Below are 21,577 nucleotides of genomic sequence, written 5' to 3'. Positions count from 1 at the left end.
GGTACAAACTAAATTTGTGATTAGTAACTTTGAAGGTGTGCAGGTTTTGCTGTTTTATCATGAAGTTACGGAAGAAAGCTACTGCTTATTTTCTCTCTGAGCAGACTTCTTTTTTTCCTCTCTGCACAAATCTAGTGGGTTTTTTTAATTGAAAAATGAGAAGTAGTAATTCCGTTTTCACTGGTTTGTGCCTTGTAGGTGAGGACAAGGTTTTACCTATATTGAGACTGTTAGTCTGATGTGAAAAATAATTGTCCATCTAAAAGCATGGTTTCTTGCCATCTAAAACTGATCTGTCTCAGGGCTGAAGTGTTGGTACTTAATGCTTGCACAGTCACCCAGACCTGCTCAGGGACCTGGGCCAGCTGAAAACGATGTTGCAATCTACCCTTCCATAAAGGGTTGCTGCCTAGCTGTTCAGTACAGTACTTGTTGCTGCCTACAAGTTCAGGTACAAAAGTTGGGCAGGCTAGTGCAGGAAAGCTTGGGTAGGTGTGAAAAGGCAGATAGGACTCTATCAGTACAACTTGAAACAGCTGTGACACAGTTGAACCACATCCTTAGTTACAGCTTCTGTAAAAGATGTTACACGCTTTTTTAGAATTCTGCAGGGACCCTTTGATTACTGAAAGTACAAAAGAAGACGCAGGTGAGCTGTGCTGCTGAAGTCCACTGTGGTGCACTTTGAGGCAGACTGTCTCAAGTATGTTTGATAACTTAAGGCCCACAAATTTGATTTGGATGGAACAGACCTACTGACCGCAAAAGATTCTGCAACAGACTTCATTATATGGAGCCTTGAAATCATTCTTGGTAACAAATATACAGCCGTTCTGTACAGAAGAAACTTTTGCAAATTGTGGTGAAGTAGCTCTGTGTTCGAAAAGGCCGTTTAATACAGACGTGTGATCTGAAAAATTGCTACTTCTGCTTGCTCTGACTTCTTGAATGTTTTATTTAGAAATTATAATTAAGTTATACAGTATTGGTAAGAAACTGAACTTAAAAGGAACATCACTTTTAAAAATCTGTGGTTTTATCCTAGGACAACCTCCAATTAAAAGACAACTACTGCTTGAATTTAACAGAACAAAGAATCCCCCCAGATCTTTGAAAGCTTCGAAAAGCACCCCTGATGGTAATTTTAGTCTTGTGTTCTAAGCAGTAATCTGATGTCAGTTGTTATTTTTAGAATTCTTCAATTTCCAGTAAACTAACATATAATAAGATTGCCTAACTGCTTCTTTTATCAATATAGTCATGAAAATTCAGGGAAGGTGCTATGGTAATGTCTCTGCTGACTTGAAATCACGTGATTAGTGGTATGCCTTATTGTGTAGAATCTAAATGTATTACAGTGTACTACTTCTGCAAGAACTCAGATTTAATTTCCAGCTCGGTAGGAATTTATCCAGTTCCTCACAATCCTAAATCTCACAAATTCTAGTCTCACTAGGAAGAATATATTTTACTGATCTGTAATTTCTCAATTAAAAACTGTATCTACAGGAAAATGAGAAGGTACTGGTAATTTCATCATATAATAATTTGTGAAGAATATACTTACTGATAGGTGTCTACATTACAGATGCTTTTAGTATTTCGAGCCAGTAATATGGAGGCTTATGAAAGTGAAATCAAGGTTTTAAAGTTTGAGTTGATGCTTTATGTGAAGCTAGTTAGTGATTAGGGTATTAGGATAATGTGATTTTTGGCTACGGCTTTTGGTTATGGGATAATTTGTGTTCTTTAAGGAACTTGTTCTTTCTAAGCACTGCGTGCTCTCACCTAGAATTCAGTAGCAGGATTCATCAAATATATTGGTTTAACCAGTATATTGGTTCCGGAATGCTGTCCTAAATCTGTTCTAAAAACATAAACCCCATGATTTAAAGAAAGTTTTAAATGGAATTTGTAAGTTGCTGCCAGAGAATAATTTTATACCCTTCACAGGTAAATATTATCCTACCCTACAGCAGGATCTGAACAGTGTTATTCTTTGGTGGAACAACTGAAACCAGTTCTAATCTCCAGTATAGTCTTGCCTCTGACTTCTAGAATATGTGGCATCTTGTATATATGACTTCTCATATGAAACTTCCTCTTTGCAGCCTGTGAGCATAGCACAAATGAGTTTAAATTCCAGGCAGACATGATTTAGTTACGTTGGTAATTCCAAGATAAGCATGTCCTTCAATGATGGAAGGTGGAGTTTGTGCAAATGTGCTCTTTTCTGTTGTAACTTTAAAAAAAAAATAAAAAGCTGCTAAAAGAATTCTAAATTGAATGGTGAGCCTACCTGGAATTAAATATATGATAAATATTTCCCTTTCAGGAGCCTAAAAACATCTTGCAGGCTCACAAATAGGAACTTTCCAGAGTTCAGCATTGTGGTCACTTATCCTTTAGATCTGTCTGCAACTGGTGTGAAGATGTTATACAAAGATTTTATTTGGGGAAAACAAAAAAGAACAAAGATGTTTAAATCCACTCTGGAAACTTTTCTATATATGTATAACATTAATATAGAAAAAACATGTGCTTTAAATATCTATCCATGTAATGTACCATTTCAAACTTTTTTCTAATTATAGGCATTTTCAAAGACAGAAGAAAATTTTTGTACCATGTTCCTTTAAAACCCATAACTTGTCGACCTTTTGGGTGAGAAATTTATAATATATTTTAGAGTTCTTCTAATGCAATTTCTTAAAACCTCTCAAGCTCTTGTAACTTTTTAAAAATATATGGTAATAATTTGCTACCCAACTTTATAAAAGACTAATAATTTTACTTCAAAATAAACATATTAAATTACCATATATCATACATTGCAGTAGACCAGTGAGATGCTAAACAAATTTTACACTTGTATTTCTCTTTTCTTGATAGATAGAAATTAAGTATTCAGTTTTTAAAATGTCCAAGACTGATATTTTGTCTTTTTATTGACATAGTGTTGAAAGCTGTATTACTAAATTAAGAATATCAAAACCCTGACAAAGCTTTTTGTCAGGAAGCTGAAACCTGTATGTTTAAATGTCTTCATCTCTGTAGGGCTACTGAAGAACGACAAGAAGTCAAGAATCCTACCCTTACTCTACCAGATCAAGACTTCAAAGGATTCAAATCTAAACCTGCCATTTTTCAGCACTGTGCACTAAGGCAGTCTTCAAATGGTACTCCAGGAGTTTCTACTCCATGTAAGGCCTCGGCAAAAGAGAGTGAAGAAACAAGAAGTTTGTACAAATCTGGCAAAACTGTTAAAACTTTTATTCCACCCTTCAAAACCAAGCTGACGTTTTCTACAGGTGAACAAAGCAGCAGCAGCAGATGTGACTCACCAATCAGCAAAAGTATGACTGAACAGACAGAATTAAATCAGATCACAACTGAACAAAATATTGCTGAACCTCAGGATCACCGGTCTTGCATCCAACATGCCGCAGACGCTGACCTCGAAAATGGCAATTTAGGTATTTTCAGATTTTGATCACTTACCTATTGTGAATACTATCAGAACTGAACCTTTAAGGGTTTTGCATGTTCTGTCAGACGACTTCTTTTTTAAATAAAAAGCAGCTTCTTTTTAAGCTTAGGTTTTTGATTTGTTGGGGGGTTTTGCAGGAAAATTAGGAAATAATTACTTTCCTGGTATTTTGTATTGCACTCCTAATAAAACATATTCATTTCATCTCCAAATTTAATTAAGAACACGAAAAATTTGTTTTCAGACAGTGCTTCAGAATAAGTGTTTAAGATGGCTTATGTTTCATTTGATACTTGATTTTATATACCTCTTCAGTAAAATATTCTAGGAACCTTAGCAACTAACCTTACTATACTTCATTCACTTTTATAGAAGCTTGTATTCATTCTGTTTTCTAATTAAAATGTAGGCTTAACCATATAAATGGCTGATTGTGTCATTTTCAAAGAAGCAGAGTTTAAATGCTCAGCTGTTTGACTTTATTTAGCATGTGGGCTTATGCTTTCTAAGCTCTCTTGAATATTCCAATGTGTATAATTTATGTAACTTTTACAATCAAATAATCTGGATTTTTTCAGAAGGACTCATGTATATTTGAACAGGTGCATAAGCATTTGCAGAATTAGATCCCCTGTTTACAGGTCAAAATCTCAGGATTATGGACTAGTCATCATCAACCAATTCCTGTTCATTTGGAGTTTTCTGTGAAGATAAGAATTCAGTCTGATGCAAAAAATATGTGGATTTTAGTTTAGTTCAGGGACTTACATATTCATATTTATTTCATATCATTCATTTCATATATTATTCAAATGCCTTCAGTAAACACTGTTTTTTAAATGTTTTAAACTTTGAATATTTAGACTGTTGCAGTTTCTAAAAATCTGCAGAGTGGCTTAGAAAATATGCTTCTCTGAATCTGCTTTTATAGTGTGACTGTATATCTTAAATGGATATATACTTGGATTTATACTGTAAAAAGGTTTTGATGTTTAGTTTTTGGGTTGTTTTTTTTTTTTCCCTTTGCAGCTATGGTCAAGATGATGACAAATCTCCGCTGTGCCAGAGATCTGCAGGAAATGAGAATTAAAAAGAAATATAAGCATAATATTAGCTCACAGCCAGGCAGTCTTTATGTCATTAAAACCTCTGCAAGAAATAGAATCTCTCTGAAAACTGCAGTAGAAGAGAAATCTCCTAGGTTTTATTCTGCGGAAGAGGTATATTGATAACGTTTTATTGTGCTTCTTTCTTGGGGTCTGTTCCTTAAGACAAACAAACAAAAACTCAGCAGCTTTTGAATAGATACATTCTTCAGTTTTGAGATAGGTATTTACAGTAGCTGTTATACCAGTTGCTACAGTTTTTAAGTAGCTTTGCGTATCCACAGTTTTTAAGACTATTCCAAATAATAAGGGTCATAAATGTCTCTGTATTTAGGTATTTTCAGATTTTGATCACTAACCTATTATAAGTGTTATAATGAAACAAGAGAAGCATCAAACAAGGAAAAAATCCACCAATTATAGTTGCTATTGACTTGTAACCCGTATGAAGAGCTGTTTTACAATAACACACGGTTAAAGTTTAAGCTCAGGTAAATCTATATCAAAAGCCTCTTGCTTTTGGTACAGTGAAGGTACAAAACCTATTGAATTTTTTAAAAACTTTCAAAGCACACTGTGATGACGTTCTGCTAAAATTGCTGGGAATTTCTCCATTCTCCTTAGATTACATACGAAATTACGAGGTCAGACAAAAGCTGTCTCAACCTCAAGGAAATATTTTATCTGAATTTATAACATTAGATATAAAAACTCTCAGCTGTACTCTTACTGTATTGTCATTATTTAGTCTTTTTCATCTAATTTTTTGCAGCTTTACACATATGGTGTTTCAAAACATTGCATACAAATTAACAGCACAAATGCAGAATCTTTCCAGTTTCTCATAAAAGACTTTTTCAGTCAGGAGTATTTAGTAGCTGGAAATGGGATGCAACTTGCTGATGGAGGATGGCTAATACCTACAGATGAGGGAAAAGCTGGAAAAAAGGAGTTTTACAGGTACTGTTACTTATGAACTTGAGACAAGTATGCTATTTATTAGTTAGTGATTCTCTTATCCCCTAGAATAAATCGAACACAGTGATCTTTTAAAGCCTCTGACTACTTTTTTACTGTGCATTTCTAGTACGCCTCTGTTAGTGTAAATAAAGGATTGTAAATTTACTATGTAGACGAATGTTGTTAGTGATCTTCACTGACCATTAATGAAAGCATACAAAGTCAATTTAGAAACAGAGTTAATTTAGAAAATTTCTGGGGATCCTTCAACAGTGTAAACAGTCTAGAAAAATATTACTGTTTTCTCTTAATTCAGCGCTTTACAATTTTGTTTAATTAGCATTAATAGTTGTTTGGTTTTTTTTTTTTCCCCAAGTGGAAAAAGATTTATTTGTGTTGGGCTCTAGAGCTTTTTGATAGGGAATGAAGGTTGACTGAGGAGGTGCTTAGGGCTTCTTTGGCAGGACAGGGCTGAAAATATGTTTTTCAATATAATTTTTTTTAAAGCTGATGTATGATTTGAAGGAAGCAAAGACTTCAATAGTAAAACTCACTAATTCATTCAACCTTTCTTTTGAGTATATGTAAGAAGCAAAAAAAAAAAAAATATTGCACAAACGACCCTTGCTTTTGAACTCTTCCTGGTCCTTCTATCCCTCCTTTTGCAGGTCATTTAAGATGAGCTGAAAAAAAACTATGTGTTGAGTGTATCTGTCCTAAACACTTTCATAAGAATTATGTTTTGTGTTACTGTAAGCAAGTTTGTACATTATAACTTCATCAAAAGCATGTGTAACACAACAAGGAACTACCAGCGTACCGTTGTTCCAGCAAAACTTCAGAAAATAATTTATTATTATTTTCTGATTTCCTCCATAAATTTGAAATGCTCTTTTTTCAAGTCAGTGTCACTGTTGGTATGCATTCACACAAACGCTCAAGGCAGGGACCTGTATTTGAGTAGTATTTATAGTCAAACATGCATTGCCAACCTACGTAGTACCGGAATCAAGAGGTTTGCAATATTTGCTTCCTAGTACCAAAGTGCGACAGAGAGAGGTCTGTTCCAAGCTCAAGGACTGCTTTTATTTGAACATTTGAGTTGGTGAAGTTGGTGCCAGTAATCCAATATGGGAAAATTGACTAGTATAAGATGTGTACTGCCACGTTGTGATCTGTACTTCCTCATGAAAAAAAATTGCTCTCAGCTCTTACTAGTGAGTCAGCATCATTATTAGCTTCTCCCACATGACTTTGGGAAACATTTTTGATGTCAAAATCATTGCCATGACTTTGGGAAATGTTTTTGGTGTCAACAGTATTTGTTCATCTTGGGAGAACTGGAGATGTTCTGGGTCCATACCCAACAACTACTCAGTGAAGATCAATCAAGTGCCGGAATTCACAGCAGCATAGAGTAGTTTAAGTTGGAAGGGACTGCTGGCAGTCACCCAGTCCAAGCCCCTGTTCAACACAGTTTGAATTAGATTAATTACTCAGGGACTTCTCTAGCTGAGTCTTGAACACTTCCAAGGACAGAGATTCCACAATCTGTCTGGATAACCTGTGCCAGTTGACCACTCTCACGGTTTAAAAAAACCAAAACAACAACCCTTATCTCCAACTAGAATTTTCCATGTTCCAACTTGTGTCTGTTGCCTCTCATCCTCTTGTTGTGCGCTTCTGAGAAGAGTCTGTCCCTGTCTTCTCTGAATCCTCCAGTCAGGTAGCTGTAGATAGCAATAAGGTCTCTTTGCTTTCTCTCTTAAATCTGAACAAACACAGCTCTCTTAGCTTCTATGTCATGTGGTTAGCCTCCAAGAGCACAGGGTGGCCACCTTGGTGGCCCTCTGTGGGGTTTGCTCCGCCATACCAGCATCTTTGTCCTGGTGAATCCAAAGCTGGACAGAAACTTCAGATGCAGTCTCCCAAGTGCTGAAGAGAGGGGAAGGATCACTGCCTTCCTAGCTTTGCTTATAATACAGCCCAGGATATTTTTGTGCTTGTTTGCTGCAAGGACACATTGGTGCCTCATGGTCATCTCGTTGTCCACCAGGACCTTGAATCCTTTTCTGCAAAGCTGTTTCCCAGACAGTCAGCCTCAGCCTGTTACTGTTGCATGGGGTTGTTCCATCACAGGTGCAAGACCTTGCTTATGTTGAATTTCATAAGATTCCTGCCAGCTGGTTTCTCGAGCCTGTCCAGGTCCCTCTAAATAGCGACCCTCCCCCCCAGTTTATCAACCACTTCCCCTAATTTGGTGTCATCCGTAAACTTGCTGCAAGTGTGTTCCATGCCATCTTCTGGGTTGTTAATGAAGACATTAAACAACATTTGTCCCTGGATTGATTGATATCTGAGAGGTGCCACTAGTTACTGCCTGCCTGCTGGACTTTGTACTGTCAATCACAATTCTTTATGCTCAGCAGTCCAGCCAATTTTCCACCCACCTTATCTACTTATCCAGCCCATATCTTACCAATTTCATGATAAGGAGACTGTAAGAAATTGTCAGTGTCTTTGCTAATATATGCAACATCCAGTGCCCTCTCCTTGCCCACAGCACCAGTTACTTCATCATAGAAATCAGTTGGGTTGGTTAGGCATGATTTGCTCTTAGTAAATCCATGTTGGCCATTCCAAATCACCCTCTTGTCTTTCACATGAAAGACATAGAAATGGCTTCTAAGAATTTTTGCATGCTGCTCTGGAAGTTCTTGAGTCTCTGTTTGACAGTAAATCAAATTTGTCTCAGCAGTCCTTAAAATTGTGGGTTTTTTCTAAATACTGTAAAAAAAAAAAAAAAGCTAATCCTCCCACAGTTCCATTTTGCACCCTGTGGCATCACATGCCCAACTGTTTCATGGACAGCTGTGGGACATGTAGGCATATGCAGTTATGTAGTCACTCAAAGGCAGAGTATGCAGAACTTGACCTAACTTGTTACTTGTTTCCTCCCCATTTGGCAAGTATTTTGCTATTAGTGATACCATTCCTGATTCTGCCTTTCCCTCCAGTGGTGGCACGGTTGTTGAATGTTTTGGGGATATACCTTGCTAGATCGAATGTTCCTACAAAGCATTTATGGTAGATGCATAAAAGACTGCCTGGGATGTTCATCCACGTGCAGTTACGGTGCAGGACCTCTTGCCTACATGCCAGTGTTCTGAAGTTGCATGCATTTTAGAAAGCAAGCTGGTCACTCTTTTCTCATGTGAAATTGCTATTTCTAGGCTGACAAGCAAGACCGCTACACAAATTCATAGGAAACATGAGGTGTGAGGTTGTTTTTGTCAAGAAGCAGTAGATCTCTGGGAACCATGCATCCAACTCTGGATCAGTGTATTTGCAATCTGCTGCTTAGGCATGTTGGAGGTAATCTTGATTTAATTCCACACAATTTTCCTGTGAATGGGAAAGATATTAAAGTATTTGCACAAAACATCTTATGCCTAGATGTGCCAAATATTGGCTTTTTTAGGTAGTCCAACTCCTTGTTCCAGAGGCAGCTTGTCTTAATAACAATTTTCAGATGTGCTCCTGACATTCTGGTCAGGCCATCAGATACATGGCTTTCCCCACATTCATTTTTCAGAAACAAGAGAGAAACCACCAACATACTGCTAAACATCCCAGAATAGCCACGGTGGTTTTGGTGTCAGAACCTGCTCTGGGTGGCAGTGTTGATCTGTCCCTGAATACCAGATATACCCTCGAGCAATTTGTAGAGGTTGTTCCACAAGAAGTTGCCTTCAGTTCCTGTATCTTTCTGGATTTGTTATATGTTAAAGCATATGGTTGAGAATAAATACCTACTGGTTGGTCAGCTGAATCAGTCTTCTAATCCCTTTAAGTATATTAACTAATCTCCATCAATTAGAATATATATTCCTTCATTTAGTCACCTGTATTTAGGATCTTAATCTTGAACTGAATTCTGTCTTTAACTCCTGAATTGCATTGTCATTCACAAAAAATACTGAGTATTTCCTAAAGTTTGAGATTGCATTGCTCTCTTCTAATGTAGTAATAATTAATTTGATGGTCATGCCTGCTCCTTATCTTCCTGTATATAACTTCTTGGCTTTTAAACTGTTTCTTTTCCTCACCCAACTGCAATACAGTTCCTTAAGATCTTCTTAAGGCTTTCTGACATGTTGGAAATTGACTTTTTGATAGGACTTAACTTGTGTTCTAATCAGTCTAATGGCTCAGCTATTTGAACCTCTGGTCTAATTCTTCCTCTTTCTCCTTCAATGAATTGGCCTTCCTAGTGATTGAGCGCTGGAAAAAAATAGATGTTTCCAACGCAACTCATGCAGGCCATGGTGGTACAGTTTGGACTCAAAACAGAATGAGAGTCCATTTGAGCGGTCACTCAATGGAGAGAAGAAAGTTCTTCAGTAGTAACTGAAAGTTCTTTGAAATGTGTTGTCCACATGCATACTTAAAAAAAAGAAAACCAAAACATCCAAACCACAACTCTAGAAACTATGAAGTAGAAGGGGATGGATTGTAATGAACTCATCAAGCAAGCAGGGGAAATTCCAGGGCTGAAAGGGAATAGAGCACACCTCTGTCCCTCTATGCTACGTGCATAACTGCATGAAGCAGACAGAGCATGCCCCTGGAGCTAGTGCTAGGGTCAAAAGTCTCCATTTCAAGAATGCATGCATGTATGCACATGCATGCTGCCAAAGCGTATGGGGACAAAACTTCAGTATTCAGACAATAACCAGATCAGGTTATGGAATGTAACCTTCCTGTTTTCACTGTGATAAATATTCCTTTGTTAATGTTGCCTATGTACATACACTGAATACAATGCTAGGGAAAAATAGGCAAGTAAAAACTTACAGTGGATTTCAGGTTAATTTATTAACAATTTATCTGCAGAGCCCTCTGTGACACTCCTGGTGTGGATCCCAAGCTAATAACAGAGGCCTGGGCTTACAATCACTATAGGTGGATTGTATGGAAACTGGCAGCCATGGAAGTGTCTTTTCCCCGTGAATTTGCTAACAGATGTTTGACACCAGAAACAGTGCTGTTGCAGTTGAAATATAGGTACGTGTATAGCAATGTATTTGGAGTTGTAATTTGTGATACTGTGCGCTTTCTAGTTCATAATATTACAAAATAAGCACCTCTACCTTGCATTTACTGTTTATCAGAATGATTATATTGTTAAACTTATGCATATCAGCATTAAAAATGTAGTGCATGTTATTTGCAAAAATTTAGATATTTGCTTTGCTGCAGTGGTGCTTAATCATGTAGATTGATTAAGCAATAGTTTGCTACAATTGTTTTTAAGGAAAAACAGTGTGATGGATTTTGTTTGCTTTAACAAAGCATCATGAATTCTTTTTTGTAGGTATGATTTGGAAGTTGATAAAAGTAAACGATCAGCAATCAAAAAAATAACAGAGAGAGATGATGCGGCAGGTAAAACACTTGTACTGTGTATTTCTAAAATCATATCGCTAAACACCGTTGTATCTCCTAGCAGTAGCAATAAGAATGTGGAAAGTAAAAAAGTAGCAGCAATAATTGAAGTTACTGATGGCTGGTATGGGATTAGAGCTCTTCTGGATCCACCTCTCAAAGCTTTCTTACATAGAAGAAGGCTGACTGTTGGTCAGAAGATCATAGTGCATGGAGCAGAACTTGTTGGCTCTCAAAATGGATGTACACCACTGGAAGCTCCAGATTCCCTTATGTTAAAGGTAAAACAAAATATTAGTTCAGCTTGATTGGATGTGACCGAGAGATGTGATAGATGCTATTTACTTGAGCCACATTTTGTAAACAGGGCTTTATAAACAGACAAAGTTTTGTTGAAGTTTAATAACCAGATTTGTAAGATACGACGCAAAGTAGCTGACGCTATTCAATAGGGTTGGAAGACAAGTTTGTAATATAAAATCCTGCCAAGTTTTGCTGCGTGTTTTGTCCGTTCCAGCTCCTTAATTTGGTTAAGCACCAAGTTAGAAAAAGTATTTATCCATCACAGACAATATGGGAGTTGGAGGAAGAATGGGGGGGGGGGGAAAACAGGTCGTGAGAGGGTGGGCTTGGGGGGGAGGTTTGACTTGTTTTTGAGGATGAGTAAAGTGCTGGGTGAATTTTCAGCATAAAAATTTTGCTCCTCTGTTATAAAGCAGTGGCTTGTCTCATAGATGCTCATTTCCTAGAGAATTTTAACTCATCAAATTTTTAGATCCTGTTTAAAATACATTCTTCAATGTGAAAAGAAACCGTTAAATTAAAATGTAATATGTTCAGGTGCAAAAATGAAATATTCTTAGTGAGGTCAGTGTGAAAATAGTCTTTCCTCTAGGTATAATAAGTTGGATATCTTTTTGACCTACCAGTGACAGTTTATCATTCAACATTTAATTTATTCAGATTTCAGCGAACAGCACTCGATGTGCACGATGGCATGCCAAACTAGGATTTCATCGGGATCCAAGACCTTTTCCTTTGCCTTTGTCATCGCTTTACAGTGAGGGTGGTGCAGTGGGGTGTATTGATATAGTTATTCAAAGAACTTATCCTATTCAGGTATGGTATAAGTATTTTATGAATCTAACAGGTTCTATGAGATCTAAATTGTATTAGTTAATTGCTAGATCATTTCTCAAATCAGATATAATATAGACAGCTAAAAAAAATTAAGAAAAGGTACCATTATGTGTAAAATGAACAGGAGTGGTTCTTGCAGTGTGCATGTATTCAATATTTCAGGACTGGAGTTTTCTGCTGTAAGAAGAATTTCAGTTTGTGCTCAGTTTAACCAGGATACAACTTTCAGATTTTGTTTGCTTTTCTCAAAGTATGTTATGCTTGGCACGTACATATAGGGGATTCTTTTCATTGCTTTCTTTCTGAAGTGTTGTGTAACTGTTGGTCGATGTAGAATGAATTCTGCAAAGGTAACAACAATATTTGGTTTGGATCATTACTTTCATATTTAGATCATTGCTTTAATGGAGGAAATTGCGCTTACTGTGTGAGCTGCCTGATAGAACTAACCTTCATTTAGGTCCCAGAAAGGCAACTGTAATCTGTAACCGCATCACCGTAAATGGCTTCCAGGCTGGTGAGGAAAAAGTGGTGCTTTGTATCTCACTGTATCAGGAGACTGATGTGCTGATATAGATTTTTTTTTTTTGGTTTTTGTTAGAACACTGAGACTCTTGTTGAAATCTACCAAAATGATAAGAAGACTTGGGCTGTCTGTCTCCTTTTTACCTCAAGAATCAAGGAGTGTAGGAATCACAGTAACCCTAATTAAAGGTGTCAAACTGTGAATAGTGCAGAAATACATGGCATGCAGTTAACGAGGCAGGCAGAGCCTATTTCAACAATTCACTGCCTCATAAGTCCTTCAACCCTTCCTCATCCTGCTCTTGCTATACTCTCTTGCTGCTTCTCTATGCTAAACCTGGAGCTCATGTGAGCCTGTTGCTTAGCTAATTTAATTCACTAAACCAGGAGTAAGTAAATTAATAATAATAATAAAATAAGATAAAAAATTAAAAAAAACAACAAACTGCTGTCTATTGACTTAACAAACTGATGTGGTCTGGTGAGGTCAGATATGTGCTAGAGCTAGTGCAAGGGAGAAAATGGGACTGTGCAGCAAAGAGGAAGGGAAGGGACCACTTTCAGCAGCAGTGACCTGTTTCTTTGGCTCACCTATCTCTTCAAACTAGGCACTTAAGACATCAGGCCAAGCCAGTTCTGGCAGGGCTGTGGACAAGGCTGTAGTTCTATGGAACCATTTCAGGCAGAAAAAGTTTAAGAACATCTGCAGAACAACATCATAATTCTTTTACAGCATCTAATCTAGCATGTTAAAACAGACAGTACAGTTGATGTGGAAAGGCAAATTGAGTAGAATGTAGTTCTGGTATTTTTTTAAGCATTGAGTTTGACGGTTTGTATCTTAATGTATCTACCAGTGGGATCCAGCTATCTTCTAAATTACATCATTGATACCTATTGCTATAAGGTATGGTTTCTTCAGCAGTTAAATCATGCAGTTTTGACTACTGCTCCATTCTGTCTGTATATCTTTGGTTGGTAAATCTTCACTTTAATGCTGTGGGGTTTTGCTTTTTATTTGTTATACTGAAAGAAGTTATGATCTACTGCCTGTTCATTTTTTAAAGCATTTTTACTTAGCAGCGAGTATTAGAAGGAAGCTAGATGAGGTTAAAAATAACAAAAAGCCTGGTTTTTGTTTGAACCTTTTTTTCAGTGGATGGAAAAGACATCAGCTGGTTCATACGTGTTTCGTAACAGCCGAGCTGAAGAAAGGGAAGCTGCCAAGCATGCAGAGGATCAACAAAAGAAACTGGAAGCTCTGTTTGCAAAAATCCAAGCAGAATATGAAAACCATGAAGGTAAAGCTTTCATTGTTTCAGAACATGTAATAAGAACACAAAAACTTTTTTGGCATTTACAGAAGAGTTTAAAGAAACTGGCAAAAACTTCTCTGGTGGTAGAGAAGCAGAGATAGGGTGTTGGGTTTTTTCTTTGTTGTTGTTGGTTTTGTGTTGTATTGTTTTAGTTTTTTTACTTCCTATGTATCAAGACCTTTCAGAACAAAACAGTTACATAGTTATTTGCTTGGCTTTGCAGCTATCTAGGAAACTCTTCCTGAACATGTTGTTAGCCAGGCTACTAAAAAATTCCCATTGAGATAATGCTCAGGGAAGTGCTACAAAATTGTAGAACTGGTAATTCCATTCTCTTCAAAGATCTGACACTAATATTTCACCCAGAAGTGGGCGCTGCTTAGCACGTATCTCAATAGACCTGAACACCAAGACTGAGCATCTTTCCTCACAAACATTGCAGGACTGTGGAGATACTGAGGTCAGTGGAGCCGCTAAATGGGACAGGAACCCTGGTGACACAGGACGTGGAGAAGGCTGAGTTACTGAGTGCCTTTTTCACCTCAGCCTTAACTAGCAATACCAGCTTTCAGCAATCCCAGGTGCTGGAGACCAGGGGAAAATCTGGAGCAAGGAAGACATACCCTTGGTGGAAGAGGATCAAGTTAGAGAATACTTATGCAAACTGGACATACATAAGTCCATTGCTGGTCATGGGATGCACCCACAAGTGCTGAAGGAGCTGGCTGATGTCTTTGTGAGGCCGCTCTTGATTCTCTTTGAATGATCGTCAAATCAGGAATTCATCAAAATGCTAGCAGCAAAATGACTTACCTAAGAAGAGGGTAATAGTTTAATGTAATGAAGTTAATTTGGCTTTCAGGTAGTGTCGTAAGGAGGCTTCATGTGCAAGCCTGCGGTCACCTGTTCTCCCAGATCTTAGTATCTTTGAGACTTTTCTGCTTTTCTGCTGTATGAGAGGAAGAGGAAGTGACAGATATACAGAAAATATGGTCAAGTATCAATGAAGTTTCATGGCAGCCTGCCAAGTCTCCTACCTCTCCTTCCCCAAAGTTTGTATAATATTCTGATCTATGTTGTATTTAAATTAATGAGATTTTTTTTTCCTGCTTGTATTTTCCATATATATATATACACACACACACACCCATACATGCATATATCAGTTCCTATATAGAAGTGTTTTGTGTTTTCACTCTGGCAAGGCCTAAGTACTACCATGCTTCTTACATAATTATTTTTTCCTTCACTTTTAAAGTGTATTGCTCTACTCAACATAATGGCTTTTTTTTTAAACAGAGAGAACTAGCAGAAGAACACTGAGATCACGCATAGTCACAAGACAGCAAATCCATAATTTGCAAGATGGTGCAGAACTTTATGAAGCAATTCAGAATGCATCTGATCCTGACTATATGGAGGTAACTGTAGATCCTACTGGGCTACTTTTGAAATGCTTGTGGAATAATTTACAATTTAGTAGCTCCTGCTAAAATCAACTGTTAAATTACTATTTATTTTTGCCACCTTTTGAGATTTTCTACAGCATGCTTATTGCTAAGTAAATTAAGATTAAAAATTTTGAAAATATTTTCATGAAGGCTTGTTAAAATAGATTAATAATATCTTGGATTGCAAAACAGAGTAAGTTATTTTCTCTTGAAATAAAAATCCAGGATATAGCACAATTAAAAGTTAATGTTATTTGTAACTTTATTACTTTGTTTTGTCTTGCATATATGAAAACTAAATGCATCTCATAAGTCTTGAGTTTCACACACTTGTTCTTGCATGCTGTTTGCTGAAGTGTTTGAATGATTATATTGTCGTTGCTCTCTTAACTCCCTGTTCCAGTTCAATCACAATTTTTAAGTGCTTATGCCTTTATTAATAAGATGCAGGTGATTAGCCTCTGCCAGTTGTTAAAAATTAAATGCATGCCTTGCCTTTTGCAAGTCAGGGTCCTTAACTGTCCTACAGCCATACAATCTGTGACTTTATTTGATAAAATGTTATGCATATCTGTGGTGCTACATGTAAAGGCATCTCGATCTTGAAGGCTTGGTCAGAAAGGTAACACTTCTGATGCATTTTAGTGTAAATCATAGTGTCAGCTCAGAGATAGCAGCCTGCTGAGAGGTGCAACTTCTTTTCTTCTTACAGAATTTTTTCCTAGTATTTCTTCTTTCTTATGAAACAGGCGAATATGCCTGTTACAGTAAATATTCACCTTAGTTATGCATTCTTAAGCAGGTTTCTCGCTAATTATCACATAAGAACAGCGTGTAATGTAATACCTACATGACAGAGCACCAGCTGAGTACCAGTCAAGACTGGTGACTCCCATTGTCTTAACACACCTCATTCTAAGGCCTAGTAGTGTATCAGTTGAACAATAAATTGCTTGTAGCAGACGAACACTTAAGAACGAGGCTATCTAAAAATCTTGATGGGAATTTTTTAATTAATAAAAAATATACTGAATACATTTTCTCTTGGTTACAGGGATATCTCAGTGAAGACCAGTTAAAAGCTTTGAATGCTCACAGGCAGTTGATGAATGATAAAAAGCAAACCCAGATACAAGAAGAATTCAAGAAGGCTTTAGAGTCAGCAGAACAGGAAGAAAATGGTTGTTCCAGAAGAGATGTGTCTACTGTATGGAAATTATGTGTGGTAGACTACAGAAAGCAAGAAAAACATAAAGGTTAGTACTTGGAAAATGATAAGTAACTTTTATCTAAACATGGTAACCGGCCAACATAGCAGGTAGATTTGAAGAGTTTCCCAACAGTATTCTAGCTTGCATGTTAATATTTCCAGTTTTATTTGGTTTTTGGTTTAGTGCTTTTGGGTGGAAGGGAGTGTTGTGGATTTATATTGTTTAAAAGTCTTCAGATAAGTATTGCACAGCTAATATATCTTAATCTGATATTGTTAGGAGTGATATTGAGTATCTGGCGTCCACTGCTAGATGTTTGTTCGCTATTAAAGGAAGGCAGTCGGTACAGAATCTACCAGCTGTCAACATCACAGTCCAAAGGAAGATCAGACTCAACTAACATACAATTAACAGCAACAAAGAAAACTCAGTATCTACAACTATCAGTAAGTGTTTTAACTGCATGAAGATATATCATTAAAATGTATCACAGTCTATATAAGTAAAAACTTACAAATTTTGTGTTTCTTCAGGTATCACAGGAGATGCTGATACAGATTTTCTTTCCAAGAAAAGCTCTAAAATTCACCAGTTTGTTGGATCCTTCTTTTCAGCCACCATGTGCTGAAGTTGATTTAGTTGGAGTTGTAGTTTCTGTTAACAGAACAGGTATGTTGTGTCCATTAATGTCCTTCAATTGAATAAGCACCGATTTTTTTTATTTCAAAAGTCAAAATGATCTTGCTGTTGTACCTGCATCTCAGGCCTGTGAAAACCTGCTAATATAGCCCATCACCATGATAAGCTGGCAGATAATTCTGTTTTCCTAAAGAATAACTGTCTTCACTTACTAGCTCAGGAAGAATTTAGTAAGGGAGGATCTAAGCTCAAGAGAAGCTTTTCTTTAGTTGTTTCCATAAATGGTGGATATAAGTTCTCACATCTGTGTTCAGCATCTGCAGAAGTAGCATCGTGCACGTATGTGAGCTCCCTCTTTTGTGTACAGTGTCATGGAGTGGTAGAACCCAGGCACTGGAGCTCATGGGTGGATAATCTGCTGAATAAAAAGGAAAAGCACCATAGGAGGAGTATTTTTTTAAGAACTGGAACACAGACTTTGAGTTGTTTTCTGTAATCAGTAGGGGAGATAGTGTAGAATATGAATGAAGCATCAAACATCTGTTACCATGAAGATAGGCTGCCATGTTATATTTATCAATTCTCTTTCAAGACGTGTGACTTTTTTTTTTAATAGATACAAATTGCTGTAACTAAACTTTACTTAAAGGTTTAACTCAGACTTTTTTCTTGCTTTTAGGTTTCACTACTATGGTGTACTTATCTGATGAAAGCTATAATTTGGTAGCAGTAAAGATCTGGACAGATCTTAGACATTTTGCTATTGAAGATATAGTTGTCCGCTGTTCCTTCATTTCTGCAAGCAACCTTCAGTGGCAGTCTGAATTCAGATCAGAAATTCCTGTGCTGTTGGCTGGAGATCTTTCTGTATTCTCAGCCAGTCCAAAGGAAAACTATCTCGAAGAGAAGGTTAATGAACTGAGAAGTACGATAGAGGTAAATCTGTAGATTTTTAGTTTAATGATTAATTTTAGTTAGTGCTTTGTTACATTCTTCACCAAAAAGACCGTTAGTACTAATAAATCTTTAAAACAAGTAATGCACATAATGTTGAATTTGAGGGGATTTTCTGGGAGATGGAGTAAGGTGTTAATGCACTTTTCCTGTAGGACCCTCCATATCACCTATTGAATGTCTTCTGATTTTTTTTTTTTTAATTCCATTCCACCAACGCTGTCTTTGGGATGTGCCACAGAATCTTCTCTGGCTAGCAAAAAATATTGTACCTGTCAACAGGGAATCTGTCATGGACTGCTTGGTTCTAGCCTTTCTAGCCTTTTAGAAGTTGAAATTTACTGTCTTGGTCAGCTGAACATACTCAGTATCGGATTGTTGATTTCATTTATTTATCATTTCCATTTTCTAGCTGTGCTAAATAGCATGTCTTGGTCGTGCATTCTCACTTCTTACTGAAAAATAAGTTTAAATACAAACGGATTTTTTTCTTGTTAACAATAAAAGGAAGGTATGATATTTCCCTCCATGGAAAGTACAGCAGCCTTCTAAGTTGTTGGTTTGATATAAAATAAACTTCTAGTGGGTTTTTGATGAGGAAACAAAGTCCTAAATACTTTGTTTGTGGGCATATAGTACTTAAACAATTTGAAAAACAACTATTCTGCATTGTAATCTGTCCTCCTTTATAGAATGTGGCCTCCTTTTGCTCTGATGCAGAAAGTAAATTGATGAATTTGCTACAAAGAAATACCTTGCTTCCACCCAGTTTAACTAAAAGATGTGGCTTGGAATGCCCCTCTCCTTCCTGCAACTCGGGTCTTTATGCAGAGGATAAAAGTTTGGTAAGCTTCTGGTAATTAATATTGTGTTTATACTGACAGTACATACAGTAAGGCTATAAGCATGTTTTATACTGATAGCTGTGGTGAATGGTCTCACGTCTCAGTCCACTTCATAGGTTCTCTTCAGGGCAATGCAAGCTGATCAGAAGTTTTCTCTGTATGGGGGTTTAGGATTACTCCCCAGGAGGAACTGTGAGACTATTCTTCCTCCAATCAGTACATGAAAACCTCCCCTTGTGGCCTGTGTTTTCACAGCATACTTTAAATATTCTGAATTTATATGAGTAAAATAAATCATCCTTTCCCTATAGATGATTTATTGCTTCCTTGGTCCCATTGTGAAGATTATCTGACATGGATGTCACTGGAAGGAAAAATCTTGATCTTCACGGCATTCTGCAGTTCTTACCCTTGCTTAGAGAATTTACCTCCTGGTCTTTTTTTCCTAGATATTGTTCACTACTTCCAGGATTTAAAAGGGAAGAGGTATCACCTAGTAAATGTTTACATTTTTATAGCAGTCTTGACAAAAATTGAGTTAAATAGTTCTGAAGTTTCCCATGAAGGCTGCTGGTGGCAAGTTGTTCCTGATGTGGAGTACTGAGCACAGTCAGAACAAAAATTTTTCCTGCCACTAGTTGTGAGGAAGGTGGAAACACCCTGATGTGAGATCAATTCCTGGGAACTAAATTTAAGCTTATAAGGCATCCTTTTCCATTTCAGAGAGAGTGCTAATATTTAATTCTGAAGGTTTAGTTTATATCCGTTTATAAATATATTAACCAAGTTAAAACAAATGAGACGTTAAAGGTATTCTCACATTAGGCATGTGTTTGAATGATTTGCTGTGTAACGTCTATCTTGTGTGTATCGTTATCTTCAAGTTTTTGGTCTATATTCTACCCCTTTTTTCTTTTTTTTTTTTCTCCATTTTTCCCTGTTTAACAACCTGTTGAGGACATATCCAATGCAGTAGAAGTTTTAACTCCTTTTTATGAGTGCTTTGACTTGACCATTTGGCACAGAAAAATTCCCATACATTTAGCTTAGATCTCAGAAACAGAATAGAAATGTGCTGTCTTAATGTACATGTAAACAGTGATTTATCAAGCATCAATACTTGAAAGAATAATATTAGTCACCATCAGAAGATATCAAACTAAAATTAAATTGGACATGAATGATGACATAGCATTTTTGTATCAGGGTTTTTTTTTCCCCCGTTTTGTGGAATGGAGGAAGCTAATGAAATAGGACATTCTATTCAACATAAAACTTATCTCTTTTTAACTAGATCTCTTCTAAAATTGAAATAAAGCATCCAAGCCCTTTGTCAACTAGCACACCGAATATGAAACTTGTCGCACAAGGGTCAGCAAAAACTCCTTCATCTGCTAGAATTAATGAAGACGATCCCAAAAGTAGCAAAAAGAGAAAAGCGATGGACTTCCTCAGTTGCATACCTGCCCCTCCACCACTGACACCAATCTGTTCAATCATTTCTCCATCTTTAAAAAAAGCATTTCAGCCTCCACGAAGTTTGGGTTTACAGCGCAGCAAGTCATCAAAAGAAACAAATCGGAATATTGGTCATGTCACCCCCTGTAGAAAATCGCGAGAAACTGTCCATCTTCCTGAGAATGACCTGGTTGCTGATGAAGAACTTGCAATGATTAATACCCAAGCACTCATGAATAATTTACAAGAAGAAAAGAAGATTGATTATGTAAATGAAAACAGCAGTACAATAGCTACTAATTTATCTGATGCTCTTTCACCCACAAATAGTTCCAGGTCTACTGGGGAAGCAAATAACTCATCAAAAAGCAGTTCTGAAGCAGCTGAGGCTCTTCAGAAAGACACAAAGGAACTCGAGGGCTTGTTACCAGCCCGCAGAATGCTGCAAAGACAAAACCCCCGAAAATGCTACTAAATGCACATGTACAGTATTGTATATATTTCAAATTCAAATTATTTTTACACTTTGTACATTAAATCCTGATTGTATTTAATAAAGCTATATTACAAAAACAAAGACTCATGAAATGACATTTCATGTGCAAAATAATGTGGAGTTGAGCTGGATTATACATTCCTCACACAAACCTGCATGGTACAATATAGCATCAGTGTGGCTGAAGGTTTGATGACATTTTATAGGCCATTGCTTTGATTCTGATGTATTCTTAAATTACAGCAGGATCTTTGTTTCAGTCTAAAGCAATCGGTTTTGTTACCCTCTGTAGTGTTAGAATAGTTGTTTGGCTGTCAGAAGTAGCGCAGGGCAAAATAAACAATTCTTTAAGTTTATTGTTACCAAACATATAACACTTTAATTCTGAAATATTGCTCTGTAATTCTGCCATAGTTCTTGTACTTTTCCCGTCAAACTTTCCATATAGCGCTAAGAGTTTTAGAGAACAGCTATGATTATTTGATTCATAGCAAAATGCCATACAAAGGTATTAATGACAGAACCTTGCTCAGTGTTT

General features: G+C 36.9%; 1 protein-coding gene across 1 annotated transcript in view; it reads left to right on the top strand.

Moving 5' to 3' along the window:
• Positions 1–21,577, top strand: part of BRCA2 (breast cancer 2, early onset) — a 39,825-nt gene extending 18,248 nt beyond the window's left edge. The window contains exons 11-26 of the mRNA XM_009327732.1: positions 1,046–1,138; positions 2,595–2,664; positions 3,058–3,476; positions 4,520–4,710; positions 5,369–5,556; positions 10,453–10,623; positions 10,934–11,285; positions 11,968–12,123; positions 13,826–13,970; positions 15,285–15,406; positions 16,491–16,692; positions 16,927–17,093; positions 17,181–17,316; positions 17,966–18,222; positions 18,933–19,085; positions 20,380–21,577. Coding sequence (XP_009326007.1) covers positions 1,046–1,138; positions 2,595–2,664; positions 3,058–3,476; positions 4,520–4,710; positions 5,369–5,556; positions 10,453–10,623; positions 10,934–11,285; positions 11,968–12,123; positions 13,826–13,970; positions 15,285–15,406; positions 16,491–16,692; positions 16,927–17,093; positions 17,181–17,316; positions 17,966–18,222; positions 18,933–19,085; positions 20,380–21,018 — 3,461 coding nt within the window. The 3' untranslated portion in view covers positions 21,019–21,577. The remainder of the gene's footprint in view (positions 1–1,045; positions 1,139–2,594; positions 2,665–3,057; positions 3,477–4,519; positions 4,711–5,368; positions 5,557–10,452; positions 10,624–10,933; positions 11,286–11,967; positions 12,124–13,825; positions 13,971–15,284; positions 15,407–16,490; positions 16,693–16,926; positions 17,094–17,180; positions 17,317–17,965; positions 18,223–18,932; positions 19,086–20,379) is intronic.

This window comes from Pygoscelis adeliae, unplaced genomic scaffold, assembly GCF_000699105.1.
Source record: "Pygoscelis adeliae isolate BGI_AS28 unplaced genomic scaffold, ASM69910v1 Scaffold14, whole genome shotgun sequence".
Lineage (NCBI taxonomy): Eukaryota > Metazoa > Chordata > Aves > Sphenisciformes > Spheniscidae > Pygoscelis > Pygoscelis adeliae.
The sequence above is the reverse complement of the archived record's forward strand: the minus strand, read 5'-3'. Positions and strand labels throughout refer to the sequence as shown.